We start from the raw sequence: 16,286 nt of genomic DNA on the forward strand, positions 1-16,286 counted from the left end.
TTAACACTCCTACTTTATCTTATAATATAAAAAGACAAAGTTTAACATATTAATACTAAGAGTATTTTTGTAACATCAATATACATAATTTATTTCTTATTTTTTTCTTTTTACTATATATGAAATAATACATTGTATATTGTATATGTATAATTAAAGACAAAAATATTAGTTACTCTTACTCCCTAAATTCAAATATAATTTGATGAATCAAAATATAAGTAAAATTTTATTTATTTTATTTTATTTAATATTATTATTATAAAAAATAAATATTATTATTATTATTAAAATAGTATTTAATATATTTTTTTTATTTTTAATTTTTATGACAACTTTTTATTTGTTTTCAGTAGTCGAATAATAAATCATTAGAATAAACTACAATTATGAACAAATCAAGCATAAAAGGTTGAGAAAAACCAACTTAAATCGATGAAGTTTTGATAATTTTGAAATTCAACTTAATTTTTTTAATAAAATATCACCTAGACTTATTTATAATAAAAAAGATAGATTGAATATCTTCAAACATTATAATTTTAAAAAATAAAATTATTCAAAAACATTTGTTAGTAAAATAATAAAGAAATTAAGAATTTAGTTTTTACATTAAATATAATTTTAACAATTATTAACAAAATATTATAATATTGACATTTAAAAAAAAGTTTATTTTTTGAATTATTTACGTAAAAATAATTTTTTTTTCATTTAATAAAGTAAACGACGATTTACATTAAAAAAAAAAAAGAAACACATTTTCATATTTAAAAAAGACGAACATACAATTTTTGAAGACATTTTGAATGAAATATATTTGTAAGGTTTGTTTACCCTTACCCCTCTTGTTTTGATATCGTGGCGCCCAATGGAAAAAGGAAAGGTTACGCAGGGTAGACTTTTGGTTTGTTCTAAAAAAGAAACCCATGTGACAAGTCACGAGCCAGTCTTCATTCTTTCATTTTCATTGTTGTCTTCTTCATATATCGAAAGCAAATCGTTTGAAACTTTTTCCAACCCCTAACACTTACCACATCACTACTAGTAGTAGACTAGACACTAGTTTTTATCTTTTCGCCACAACTACTACTATTATTCACTGCATCCTCCAACTAATATGAATGAATAATGGAAAGAACTTCTTCGAATTCAAAGATTCAATTATTGGTTTGGTTTTCTCAACTCATGGGAGGTCTTTGTTCTAGGTCCGCTGAAGTTGACCGCGTCTTCGCCAACTCCGATGCCGATTCCGATCTTGCTCATAAGCCTAATACTAACACTAATCATCCCGCTCATTTCACCTCCCCGCCGCAGTTACACCACATCACGGATAGGAATCCTGCCACCGACGAACTTTTCTACGACGGAATTCCGCGATACTCCGATAAGTCTAGGTCAAAGCAAGCTACTGTATCTAAGGTAGTTTAACCCATTTCTCTACTGTCAATTTGTTAATTAATATATCTGAAAAGGATAATATCGGATCATTTATTATAGCAGCGTGATTAGTTTATTTGATTTTGTTTAGTGAGAATCGCTTGATTTCAACTCTTAGAAGAGACCGAAGAGGATCATAATTTTTAATTATTTGTTAGTGTCACTTAATAGAAGCAACGCGATTCAAATTCCTAACAGAGTAACCTCTTTGAACTGGTTAATTATCACTTAACTGATTAGTAATGTCTTTTTTTTTTGCTGCTGGAAACTCATAAGATCATTAAATACGAGTGTTGATGCGATTTTTTGTTTATATTCTTGTAATTATTTTGGAGGTGGGGTTTTGTAATTGGGATTTAGAGTTTGTTTATTATTATATAGGAGTTTTTAGATTTATGTTGTTTATCTTATTTCTAATTGTGTTATTGTTCTTATGTAAAATTTGAGGCTCAAAATTAGGTTGCTTGTTCTTCTTTAAGTGGTTTGGATGCCAACTGGTTCTGTTTCAGACATATAAGTTATATAATTTTATGGGATTCATCTCCTTAGTTTAAGATTTTAGGAGTGTTGGTTCTTGATCTGTTAACAAAGACATAATGGGCTTGTGCATTACCTATAAATCAATCCTAATCAATTATCACTTAATTGATTACAAAGGTTTTTAGCTTATGGAAACTCAAAAAATCACTAAATTTGAGTGTTGGTGCGATTTGAGTATACAATCTTGTAATTACCTTTGGAGGTGGGGGTTTTTGATTGGGATTTAGGGTTTGTTTATTGGGTGTAATGACCATAAACTGTTAGTGGAAATATTTTTACACTGATAAAAAGGGTTATTATTCACTGTTAGTGTAATATTAGTTTACGCTGATAGTGAATCTTCCTTTTTCTCTTGTTTATTACTATATAGGAATTTTAGATTTATGTTGTTTATCTTATTTCAAATTGTGTTTATTGTTCTTGTTTATGTAAAGTTTGAGGCTCAAAATTAGGTTGCTTGTTCTTCTTAAGTGGTTGGATGCCAATCGGCTTTGTTTTAGACATACAAGTTATATAATTTTATGGGAGATTTTAAGAGAGTTAGTCTTTGATCTGTTAACAAAGGTGTATGAGCTTTGTGCATTGTCTATGAAACAATCCTTAAGGGCTCGTGTGAGGAGGCTTTATAACTGTATTCGTCGGCTTCTATGTAAATGGAATTATATACGAAAAAAATGATAATATCATCTACTAAGATATTTCTATTTCAGGTCTCGGAGGTGAGTTCACGCTTGGGAAGAGCTGGATTGGGGAAGGCAGTGGAGGTTTTGGACAATCTTGGGAGCAGCATGGCAAATTTAAATGCTGGGAGTGGCTTTGTTTCTGGAGCTGCAATAAAGGGGAATGAAATTTCCATCTTAGCATTTGAGGTTGCAAACACTATTGTCAAAGGTTTTCATCTTCTGCAATCTCTCTCCAAAAAAAGTATTAGGCATCTAAAAGAAGATGTGCTTCATTCAGAAGTTGTGCAAGATTTAGTGTCAAAGGATAAAGACGAGCTTCTTTGGATTGTTGCCGCAGACAAAAGGTAAGTATTGAATTAATTAAATAACTGAAGTGTCTTGTTTTGCACTTCCACAACTCCTTAAAATTTGAAAGTCAATTGTATACTGTAAAATATGTTTTATGTGTTTCTTGTGTGTCTCAAACAAGATCACACATCTTCTATTTATAATGAGGTTACAATAATTACATTCAAATACTAGAAACTTGTATTTGACTAGAAGTTCTGTCAATGAACCTAGGAAATTTTAATTGAATTCTAACACTACTCCTCAAGCTGGAGCATACATATCGTATGCACCAAACTTGTTACATATAGATTCAACTCGAGGACCCCTAAGTGACTTAGTGAATATGTCAGCCAATTGATCATTTGAACCAACAATATAAGTTGTCATTTCTTTGAAAAAAACTTTGTCTTTTACAAAATGACAATCGATCTCTATGTGCTTTGTTTTCTCATGGAAGACCGGATTGGAAGCAATATGAAGTGCAGCTTGGTTATCACAAATTAGTTTCATTACGTTGACATCTCCTAATTTGAGTAACTGTTTTAGCCATGTAAGCTCACAAGCCGTTGCAGCCATAGCACGATATTCTGCTTCTGCACTCGATCTTGCGACTATGTTTTGCTTCTTGCTCTGCCACAATATCAAATTACCTTCAACAAGGACACAATACCCAAAAGTGGATCTTCAATCTTATGGTGACCCTACCCAATCAACATCAGAGTAGCCAACAACTTTGGTGTTACCCTTGTCTTCATAACGTAATCCTTTGTCTGGTGCATTCTTGATATACCTAAGAATATGAATCACAACATTCCAGTGACTATCACATGAGGCATTTAGAAATTGACTGACTAAACTTACAACAAATGTAATATCAGGTCCAGTTACTATAAGATAATTAAGTTTGCCCACAAGTCGTTGATATCTACCAGGGTTTTGCAATGGCTCCCCTAACCTGGTAGGAGCTTGACATTGGGATCAATAGGAGCATCACGTGGGCGACAATCAAACATGCCTGTTTCTTCAAGTATATCAAAGGCATATTTCCGCTGTGTAATTGATGTACCTGTCTTTGACTAAGCAACCTCAATCCTCAAAATATTTTAGCGGCCCCAAATCTTTAGTCTAAAAGTTTTGAGACAAATGTTGTTTGAGCTGATGAATCCAACCTGGTCATTACCTGTGATGATGATGTCGTCATCATAGACAAGCAGTTAGATGCAAGTGGTTGGTGAAGAGTGCATGAAGAAAACCGAGTAATCAGCTTCACATCTAGTCATACCATACTCTTAAAGCACGATACTAAACCTCCCAAACCAAGCACAAGGAGATTGTTTCAGGCCATATAGAGATCGATGTAATCGACATACCACGTGAGAGGTACTGCTAACAGTGAAGCCTGGTGGTTGTGCCATATTCACCTCCTTTTGTAACTCTCCATGCAGGAAGGCATTTTTTTATGTCTAATTGATGGAGAGGCGACTGGTGAATAACATCTATGGCAAGAAAAAGTCAGATGGATGCGATTTTGCCAACTGGAGAAAAGGTATCCCTATAGTCGAGGCCAAATATCTGTGTGTATCACTTTGCCACAAGTCGAGCTTTTAAGCGATCAATCTTTCCATCAAGCCCAAATAGAATGTGGTACCTTGTTTTCCAAGTACAGAGGAAGGCATTAGTCATGCACTTGATTAAGTAGCAAGCTGTGAGAATTGCATCTCCCTAAAAACAAGGAGGTACATTATTGTGAAGGAGCATGATACGAGCCGTTTCCACCAAGTGTCGGTTCTTTCTCTCAGCGACACCGTTTTGTTGATGGGTATGAGCACACGAAGTTTGATGGAGGATACCTTGTAAAGTCAAAAAAGATTGTAAAGACGTAGACAAATATTTGTGAGCGTTATCACTTTGCAATATTTTTATCTGAATATCAAATTGTGTGTTTATTTCTGAGCAATAGATTTGAAAAATTGAGAAAACATCTAAACGGTTTTTCATTAAAAATATCCAAGTGCATCGGGAAAAATCATCAATAAAAGTAACAAAATATTGAAAACCCAAACATGAAACAATACGGCTCGAACCCCAAATATCAGAATGAACTAAAGCAAAATGAGACGCAACTATTTTATTGACTCTGTCAGGAAATAAATTCCTAGTATGTTTTCCGAACTGACATGACTCACTCTAAGGTAGACACTTTTGACAGACTCGAAACCATAAGATGCAACTTTTGAAGGCTAGGATGGCCCAAACGTTGATGGATAATATGTGGAGTCTCGACGGCGGAACATGCAATAAGCGTTGTAGGTGCTGAAAGGTAATATAGGCCTTGAGAGTCATGCCCTACTCCAATCGTCGTCCCAACACTCCGATCCTGCACAAGAATGGCAAATGTAATAGAGTAAGGTAGGGTACGAGTGAGTTTACTGATGGATATTAAGTTAAATGGACAATTAGGGACATAAAACACAGAGTCCAAAGAGAGTGTGGGTAGGGGACTTGCTCGGCCAATACCCTGACATTTGGTTTGTGACCATTAGCCAAAGTAATACTAGGTAGTGTGTCCATATAAGTCAAACATGAGAAAAACAATTTATTATCAGACATATGATCAGAGGCGCCTGAGTCAAGTATCCAAAGTCCAAGTGAAGAAGATTGTGTAACAAAGACAATAGGATTACCGATCTGTGCAACAGAGGCAACTTGTGTGGTAGTTTGCATTTGCGCCTTTAGCTTGATGTACTCATTATATTATGTGGTAGAAAGCGTGACTTGATCACTTGTGTCAAAGGCCTTAATTTGAGCAACATCGGCGACTCTGAGTTGCAGTTGATTTGCTTTGGTGCGACATTGTGCTTCCACGGGCCAAAACGGTTGCAATAGTTGCATCGAGTTCGACCACGATTATGTCCATGTCCTCCTCCTTTACCACCTCGTTGATAAGAATTAGAGACGAATGCAGTAGATTCAACTGGCACATTGAGAGAAGCAAGAGTTGGAGCAAGAGTTGAAGGGGCCAAAAGACGCAGTAATTGTTCACAAACAATTTCATATGAGGGAACAGTAGCACTAGATAGAATTTGGTTGCGAACTTAATCGAGATCTGGTGTAAGACCCGCAAGGGCCAGAACCATAAAGAATTTTCCACGTTGTTCAACATGTGTTTCGGCATTGTCAGTATAGGGCATAAGTGGATCAAAGTCAACAATCAAACTATCAAGCTTTGCTATGTAGCTTTGCATATCCATTTCTTGTTTCTTCATGGAAATAAGATTAGAGACTACAATGTATAAACGATTAACGTCGTTGGAGTATGTCTTCTTTGCCTTTGCCCAAACATCATAACATATTTTAAACGAGCGAAACTAAGATTGAAGTTTGACATCGATTGAAAACCAAAGAACGCTGCATAGAGAGGCATCAATTTGTTTCCAACTGTCTTGATCCTTGGCAGCGACATCTTTGGACTGTTTGAGCAATTGGTCTTTATGACCTTGTCCTTGAAACCAAAGTTCAACGCCAGCTGCCCATCCTGCGTAATTGGCAGCACCTACCAATTTTTCGCACGAAATCAAAGGAAGCGTAGTGAAACTGAAAACGGAAGAGGAGGCAACAGCAAATCCGGTGTTGGACACGACGATCAACGTTAGGTGAAAGAGAAGAAAAGATGTTGAAAAATCACCAGAAGTTGAAAAGGACCTCAGAATGTGTCGTAAGGCCCTGAGCGACGGCTGGCGTTGAAAAATTGGTGGCCAGATGTGTCACACGCGGGGTTGGTGGAGGCGTGTGGGTCTCACGTCCGGATAAGGAGGCGACGCGTGCGTCGGAGTTTGGCGGTGCAAAAAAAAAATGTCACCGTGTTCGCCAAAGGATTATGTGGTGGTGGGTTGCACTAGAATAGTAGACGCACAACTGGAATGGAAAAGCACAACTGGAACACATAATTTTGAAAAGGAAAAAAAATGAAAAGGTTATGGCACAACTCAAAAAGGTAGAGCAACCCTAGGATGAACCACTACTGATACCATGTAAAATATGTTTTATGTGTTTCTTGTGTGTCTCAAACAAGATCACACATCTTTTATTTATAATGAGGTTACAATAATTACATTCAAATACTAGGAACTTGTATTTGACAAGAAGTTCTACCAATGAACCTAGAAATTGTACGGTCAAAATATAAATAATCATACTTTGAATTCTGACATATATGATTTTGGTTTTGTTGTCAGGCAGGAGTTGAAAGTTTTTTCTGATGAGGTGATTCGTTTTGGAAATCGTTCGAAGGATCCCCAGTGGCACAACTTAGACCGATACTTTGAGAAGTAATATAAATTGTACTTACTCATTCATCTAGCCTTTTCAGTTGTCTGCAAAACATATTTGCCTTTCATATATTTATTCTTAACCATCTTTTTCATTTTACATTTTTGTATTAGCAGAGAATCAAATGCTCAAAGACTCTCAAGAGACGAGGCAGAATCAATAATGCAACAATTGATGACATCGGTCCAATTTACAGCTGTGAGTGTATTTCGTTATGTCACCGTATAAAAAACTTAGTTTTGCTTGAAGACTGAGAGTTGCACTGAAGAAGGAAATATATGGAAAAAAAACAAAGGAATCATTGGTAAAAGTATTTTCAATATAAAAAGCAATTACTCAAGGGGTTAAATTAAGTTTATAGATGATTGCTTATTATTCCCCTCTTTCAATATTGTTAACCAGTTGAGTTAGTGTTTGTTCCCAAATAGGAAATATTTTAGAATAATTCATTACCAGTTGAGTTAGTGTTTGTTCCCAAATAGGAAATATTTTAGAATAATTCATTTCGTTTAATTATTCAAACAATGTATTATAAGGGAGACTGATAGAAGGTTTTCAATCTATTTTGCATTACACATCAATTGCAAAGAGAATTTTCTTTTTCTCCATCACTTTCTGTGTCTTGATACCTTTTCCACGTGCCATGATTTATGCTCAATTATGAATGAGGAATTTCTGAATTCAATTACTTTAGCTCTGTGTTCAGTAAAAACATACTACTTTAGCTATGTAGTAATCTCCGGCGGGTACAGTTTATTTTGATTTCTGTTATCATCCTACAATAAAACTTGTTATCATGTAAATGTGGCATTGAGTATGCATTAAAATTTCATAATTATACATGTTTTAAAATAAAAGCAATAGAAGGATTAGGTGTACTTTCTTCTGGATTGGATTTTAATTTTATTGTCGTACTTACAGATCGTTTGTTATTGAAGGGATGCCTATTATATATAATTTTGGAAATATATAGTATGTTATTTGTTGAAGTTGTGGGATTTTAGAAAAAATGGAGGAGAGAAGATAATAAGGGTTTGAATATTATTGCTAATAGCTTAATGTTAACTTGATTACAAAAGACTCAATACTAATCTCTATTTATAGAGAAACATAGACTCAATACTAATCTCTATTTATAGAGAAACATAGACTCAATCCTAAATAAGGAATAAATCATAATAATAATGAGAGATATTTTAAGATATCTCTATGATTATAAATTGATCATAAGAAATAATTTAAGATACTCTAATATAATATAAAAGATATTATAAAATATTTTCTAATATTCTAACACTCCCCCTCAAGTTAAAGCTTACTAAGCTTTAGCTTGCTACAAGAAAACAATGTTTTGCTCCACAAAATAATAAAAAATATGGAAAGGCAACTCAAGGATGCATGTGAAGTTGGAGAGAATTGCTATAAATATAGCCTAGCCAGATAATCTGATTGATCATCAGCCTGAGAGAAATTCATGGCAAGCAATTGAACAAAGCAAGCTCTGATCTTCTAAAAAACTGCATTTGGAAGCTTCAAACCAATAATAATGGAGACTCAAAATATTTAAACTTGAATCTGCTTCAAGGAGAGAGAGGCGTGCTTCAAGGAGAGAAAGGCAAGGCCAGTACATCTGGAACCAATTGCCAAGATAAAGTAAGTCATGAAAATAAAAGAGATGGTCAAAATAACTATCAACGGAAGAAGAAGTCATCACTAATATGATTCATATGTGGAAAAAGGGATACCGCCAGAATGATCGTCGGTGGGAATCTAAGCCACTATTATAATCTATTAATAAGAACTAAATTGCATGACAAACACTGAAGAAGAAGCAGCGCAACTCTAACGAAACAAAGCCATGATCGATCAACAAAGTAAGAAAATGCATCAAAAACAGGAGAGATAACGGCTGTTTGAACAATGACACATATTTTCGTTGATCCAAATTGGAGAGTAATCTGGAACCATCGAAGAGCGAATAATCGTGCACCAAGAAGAATCCCATCAATTGAATTGCAAATCTTCCAAACCTGTCAGCTAAGAGCCCACTCATAAGGGCTGCAACAACTGCCACGACAAAGGCTGGAGAGTTTCCTCCACCAAAAATATGATCCCACGGTCCACTTCCCAAGGACACCACAATCTGTGCGACCACTATTCCCAGAATCAGGATACCCACTATTCTCAGAATCAAAATCAAGACACCCATTCAATGCCTCCACAACATTAGCAGCATTGTCTGGATTTTCGAAATTGACAAAACCAAAACACTATGACCTACCATCTGCATCTCTCATCAAAACAACACTAGTAATGCATCTCCCCAGTTGTTCCTTCACCGATTTGGCCATCTCGACCATGCAGTCCTCTGCTATCGTAGCTGATTGTGGCAACCTTACAGACCGAAAGAAAGGAACAACTTCCTCCATCATTTTCACTCCTTCCCATTCTTTCTTCAAGTTGTCTATGACATTTCCTCTTTCTGTTCTCAAAACATACGACAACCCGCTTTTCACACCGAGGCCTAGGTGGTCACATATAACTTTCACGCACAATCCACACCATATATCTTCCACAGTTTCCCACCTGATTTTTCCTTCTGCCAACACCAAAGCTAGGACCAATGCTGGGCCAACTAATTCTCGGTTAAAGGCAATGTTGATTCCACTCACTGGCAACATCGCTATAACAGGAACTGTCAGAACTGCATCCACATATCGTGAATTCCTTTGCGCTGGCTTGAGAGCCTGAGTTGGTGCATCAAGGTCTGCCAGATTGAGCCATAGTTCACACGACATAGCACAACCAACCCCATTTCGAAGGCTAAATGGGTAGCCGCGAACAAAATCTGCACCCCTACAGAATGGATCATATAGTGTATTAAAGAAGAAAGGAGTGGCAGGAGTCTTGAGGTTCACAATATGCTGAGCCACAACGTCTACGAAATTCCCCGCATTATCTTTTGCTGGAACACAATCATCATCAATACAGACAACATACTTCTTCTTTGAAACTAGAAAGCCGAAATATCTACAAGCATAGCCAGAGAAGCGAATGGAAGTGGAGGAACCCACCCCTTGCTCAATTGCAGATTTTGTATAGACATCTGCACTAAATCCTTTGGAATTTGGAGTTCTTCCTTGAGGTCAGTATCTTTGACTATTATCAGGTGGAAACGAGAGAAAACTGGCTTCCATTCATTCATTCATAAGAGTTGTGAGGTCACAGTGTAGGGCACCAATTACAATGTCAACTTCGTTGTCGTTGATAATTACTTGAGACATCTTTTGAGGTATACAATACAAAGATTATTTCACAAACTGAAAATCTAGATTGTGAGTTGTACTCAAACTTGTGACAATAGTTTCAATCTTATCTTAGAATTTCTGAGGGGCAAAAGTTGACAGATCGAAAATTAGGGTTTTGATGCGTGAAAAAAAAAAGGTTTTAGGATTACGGCCAGAAAGCTTATGTGTTTAAATAGACTAAGGATAAACCCGCTGGTGATCAGAACGGATAAGGGATATGGCGGAGAAACTTAAATTTTTTTTTTTGAACAGTACCGTGCGATGAACAGTGCTGCGACTGATCTGCTGAAAATAAACGAAAAGCTACAAAGAATGGGTAAATCGAAATTGAGACAAGGTTTATTGAAAAAAATCTCACCGAATGTTGGAATGTTAGAAAAGAGAAACTATGATTATATTCCCTAATTGGTGGGAACTCGACAGCGGAATAGAGGCGGGATCGTTCAAGGAGGATCGAAATAGGCTCTAGATACCGTGTTGAAGTTGTGGGATTTTAGAAAAAAAGGAAGAGAAAATAATAAGGGTTTGAATATTATTGCTAATAGCTTAATGCTAACTTGATTATAAAAGACTCAATACTAATCTCTATTTATAGAGAAACATAGACTCAATCATAAATAAGGAATTAGTCATAATAATAATGAGAGATATTCTAAGATATCTCTATGATTATAAATTGATCCTAAGAAATAATTTAAGATACTCTAATATAATATAAAAGATATTATAAAATGTTTTCTAATATTCTTACAGTATTTATAAAGTGATGCTTTTATTAAATAACCTGAGGTGTAAAGCATCCTATTTGTTCCACCATTTTTAGCGTCTACTTATCTACACTTGATCCTGTTTTGCATTTACTCTATCTTCAAGGTTTTTTATCTGGCTGCGAGTGGAATGCTTTATTAGGTTTTAGTATACAGTGATGTTGCTGCTCTATGCATTTTTCTTTTATTCAACATAGTTTTTTATGAGAGATTTATTTGTAAACAATTGTGAAAAATCAATATTTCTCTGAACACAGGAGTTGTACCACGAACTTCATGCGTTGGATAGATTTGAACAAGATATTGAGCGTAAGGGTGAAGATGAGGATGAAAGAGGTAATTGTGGAATATGAAAATATCACCAATGGGCCATGATAAAATATGCACCTTTAAACTTTTGCTTGTGATGAATTTTTAACCTAAAACCCGGATATCTTTTTGAGTTATAAACTTATAATTATAACTGAAGAATAATTTTGATTTGATTTTTTCCCCCTCAAAGTTGAGTGATCAATTAGATTGTGATAAATGTGTGGAACCTGAGGACTACATTCACACTGATCATGTAATTGGTGCTGAAATATTGAAAAAGATGTATGCTAGTATTAAACTACTTTTTAACCAAGGACTCGGATATAAAGATCTCGATATCTATATTCTCCTATATCTAGCTGTATCCTTTTTTGTCTTTGTGTTACTAATGCCTTCTCTATTTGTCATCAGGTCTCATTCAATTTCAAAGTCATTCTTATTAATGTGTAACACTATATAGACAGACTGTGACTACCAAATCACCTACATATGGTTTTCACTGATATTTTTAATACTTTTTGGAACCAGAACAATGTATTATTGTTGAGAAATGAGAGTGCAATTCTGAAAGGCTACACAATTGCTTGCTATTACATACTTTTGAAGAAAAAGTCAAGCTACCTATAAGTTTGACTTTTCCGTATATTGAGCAGTATTTGTTCATGTTAGTCTCTTATCTCATATATATAATTTGAACTTCAGTATCGTTCTTCTCCTTATAGGTGATAACCTCGCATTCTTGAGAGCAGAAATTAAAAGTCAAAAGAAGCAAATCAAACATTTAAAGAAAAAATCACTCTGGTCTAGAAGTTTGGAGGAGGTAACAAAAGATTACTTCTTGATGTGTTTATCTCATCCCTCAGTATATTCCTCCCTATTTGTTTAATTCTCTATTACTATTGATGTGTCTGATCCACATGTAGATTGGTAATAGTCTAGGGAATTAATTTTTAATTGTAGAAGTGGGTTCATCCTGTGCATTTTATTCACAAATCGAAAACCAAGAAAAGTTAAGTATAACTCATAATCTAATGGATTGCAGGTTATTGAAAAGCTTGTAGACATTGTCCATTTTTTACATTTGGAGATAAGCAATACTTTTGGGAATGCAGGTCTGTACCCACCAAAAGCCATATATAATGTTTGCTACACTTGATTTATGTTGTTCTAGTGTCACTTAATGTAATAAGAATTATTATTTCTTATCATTGCGATGGCTTAATTAACACTTTGCTTGCTACTGTGAAAATCTTAGACATGTTATTCTGTTTGCCTTACTTTGTTATTGATAAATTTAAAAATTTGGAAGGAATAGAAAGTTAAGTCATCGCAGCAATAAGAAATAATATTCAGTTTGGAATGAAAGTCGTATTATGCTTCACACTTTTAATGTTGTTTATCCATGGGTATCTGCAGATGGCCCCAAATCAATAATTGGAGTCAATCGTCAAAGATTGGGCCCTGCAGGCCTTGCTTTGCATTATGCAAATATAGTGCTTCAAATTGATACCCTTGTAAGTCAATCTATGTTTTTGTATCTAATTCATTCCATTACTGTTCTTTTTTTGTACCTTATCCTGAATCAGGTGAAAGTATAATGAAGTTTCTAGAGATGCTTCTCTTATTGTTGTCTAAGTATTGAATTACTTCTGTGCTAATTGTCTACTTCTCTGTTACTTTCCTTCTGTTAATTTCAGATTTCATGTTGAAGGATTAACTGCAAATTTCACTTTTTAATCATTTTTTTTTTAAGAGATAAAATCAACCACAAATCTGTTTTGCAGTAAAGCTGATCATTTAACTTCAGAAATTTGGCTTCCATTGATATCACATGGTGCAGTTTTTTGTGGAAAATGTCACTTGTAAAATTTTCTGGTACTAATTGCCTTTTTGGTTGCCACATGTCTGTGACCTGGTTTTAGAAGTGGATATTAATATTATTTTTAATGTGAAAATGGGATGATCTTCAAAACTTAAAGAAAGTTATATGAACATTTTCTAACGGCAGAATTTTTCTAATCTGTGGGTTGTGATAGTGTGCCCATTATCAAGGTGTGTATCTCTTAAAGTGATTATGTTTGTAATATAAATAAGATTAGAGTGTAAATTATTCATATTTCTTTTTGAAGTCTTGATCTCGACTCTTGGGTTTTAGGCCTTTGTGAATATTGTTTTGGTTTTGAATGCTTTCAGGTAGCCAGGTCTAGTTCTATGCCTGCAAATACAAGGGATTCATTATATCAAAACTTGCCCCCTAATATAAAATCAACTTTGCGTTCCAAATTACCATATTTTCATGTTGTAGAAGAGGTATGATTAACCACTTATAATTTCTATTATTATTACCTTTGTTGAAAAATCAGGCAGAAAAAATGACGGGTCTGGACAATTTAGAATAGATACAGAAAGGTTTTAGGTTGAAGCACACTTTGCCTCTAGTTCGCCACTGAAGAGGGATTTTAGTTGACTTGGTAGTCAACTACCCAATTAACCACCTAATTAACATTTTAATAGCCACCCACCGCAATCAATCCTCAATAAATGCCCTTGATTTATTTTTTCCGATACTTCTCTTAGATGACTTGCCTGCGTACTTTAGTAGTTTGTTAAACTTGCGGCAAACATCATACGCAATTAGAATGCTAAGAAATTGCTTTACAAATTTTTAGAAATTAATTTTTTTCTGCCCTTAGAGCTATATACATCCTACTGAAGAAGAAAATCTTTTTCTTTTATTTGATTTTTTTGTTCTTTCTTGTGGTTACTGTCTGGGTTACACAGCTAACTGTAGCAGATATAAAAAATGAGATGGAGAAAACATTACATTGGTTGGTTCCAATTGCCACAAACACATCCAAGTAAGATCTCTGGCTCTTTGTCAACTAACTCCTTACTGGCCACGTGGAAAATAATCTTTAATCATCAGTTTATTACTTTACATATAAGATAACCTAATTATTTTTGGCCTTTCCTTTTGGTGTTTCAAAATTGGTTCAGAGCACATCATGGTTTTGGCTGGGTAGGAGAGTGGGCAAACACAGGGTAAGTAGCTGCTAGTCCCTACTGTTCTATTTTGAACTAAAAATGTGTATGTTTTCCACCTTTATATTTTCTGTACTTCAAATCTTTTCTGACTTTAAATACTTCCTGGTTCTTGAAGCTCTGAGGTGAATATGAAAGTTCTCCATGGTGGTGCAATGAGGATTGAGACATTTCACTATGCCGATAAAGACAAAGTAGAACATTATATTCTTGAACTTCTCTTATGGCTTCACCGCTTGGCCATCAAAAGCAAGGTTGGCAGTGATGTTGGCAAAGTCAGGTCTGCCATCAAGTCCTCTGTTGGCGGTACCTCGGAAAAAACAAATAAGCAGTCTACAAGTGCCCTATTACCAATTGTAACAATTGATGAGCAAAACATGTTGCAGGATGTAATTAAGAAAACAAAAACAAAAGGAATCAGTAAAAGCTTGGACTTTGACAGCATGAAGCCAACAATGAGTGAAAAGTGCAGACTGACCAAGAGTAACAGTCTTTCATCAAGTGAAAGCAAGCAATTATCTTTTAATAGGATTTTGTCAAAGCTTCCTGTGATTGATTTTGATATTGACAAAGAACGAGCATTGAACGTAATCGACAGACTAGATTTGGTTAGATAATTGCAGTTTTACTGATTGCTTTTGAAATTAATGGAGAGAAGAGAAGTAACAGGACACTTGAACATAAGAGTAGAATATCTGGGTGTACATATCATACTCTGTGCAAGTGTTGAATGCCATTATTTTTGCTGCAACTATGGCACCCTGATTCCCTTGGCTTGATTAGGATGCATTGTTTTGGTGAAGTTCCACGATGTAGATAGATACATCATCGTCCAAAATTGTTGAGGCGATAGACGTTCATTCGAGCATCAATGTGACTGCAGTGGCCACTCGGGTTGGGGCATGATGGAATTGGTGTTCAGTCTTAAGAATGTTATGTATATACTAAATGAGTTAATGTGGATGGATATATGCATAGCTTTAAGTTCGTCATGCGATTGATTGTGGACTATATATATCAATGGTAAAACATTCTTTTATCACTTTCAAGAAAAAATGATGCATTTTTTTTACCAACATCTGAAGAATTTTGCAGCTAGCACGTTTGTCCAAAAATATGTAATAACACCTAATTTAAGAATTAGAAGTGCGAAATGTAATTATTTGGAAAATAAAAAAACATAATGAAATAATATTAGTTGGAACATTGTATAATTTTTTTAAATACAATAAAATAAATCTTTCAATACTTTTGAAGTTTGAGTGAGAATCCTCCAAAAGTGATAAAATTCCACTTTTATTGAATATTTTATACATCATATAAATTAGAATGATCTAGAATCAGTCAATTAATTTAATTTACTGTTGTCTTCTAGAACTTTTAATTATAATACAAATTTGTATCTTTTTATACAACTGTAAATAAAAGGATATATTAAAAATAATGAAACTAATATTTTTACCGACAATTATTTATTCTCTTAAAATGACAGAAATATAATGATATCCTAAGAACCATATTTTAAAACATGTGTT

General features: G+C 34.5%; 1 protein-coding gene and 1 pseudogene across 1 annotated transcript; one reads left to right on the plus strand and one right to left on the minus strand.

The window, feature by feature from the left end:
• The first annotated feature begins 861 nt into the window (after nt 1–861).
• On the plus strand, nt 862–15,827 carry LOC101507619 (protein PSK SIMULATOR 1-like). Its single transcript, XM_004502949.4, has 12 exons — nt 862–1,422; nt 2,691–3,007; nt 7,229–7,321; nt 7,439–7,520; nt 11,655–11,733; nt 12,432–12,529; nt 12,752–12,821; nt 13,126–13,223; nt 13,903–14,019; nt 14,491–14,567; nt 14,707–14,751; nt 14,870–15,827. Exons 1-12 carry the CDS (start codon nt 1,132–1,134, stop codon nt 15,366–15,368), a joined length of 1,866 nt encoding a protein of 621 aa, XP_004503006.1. The 5' UTR covers nt 862–1,131; the 3' UTR covers nt 15,369–15,827.
• LOC101507311 (probable UDP-arabinopyranose mutase 5) lies at nt 9,481–10,606 on the minus strand (annotated as a pseudogene).
• Nucleotides 15,828–16,286: the final 459 nt, after the last annotated feature.

Source organism: Cicer arietinum, chromosome 5, assembly GCF_000331145.2.
Source record: "Cicer arietinum cultivar CDC Frontier isolate Library 1 chromosome 5, Cicar.CDCFrontier_v2.0, whole genome shotgun sequence".
In the NCBI taxonomy this organism is placed as follows: domain Eukaryota; kingdom Viridiplantae; phylum Streptophyta; class Magnoliopsida; order Fabales; family Fabaceae; genus Cicer; species Cicer arietinum.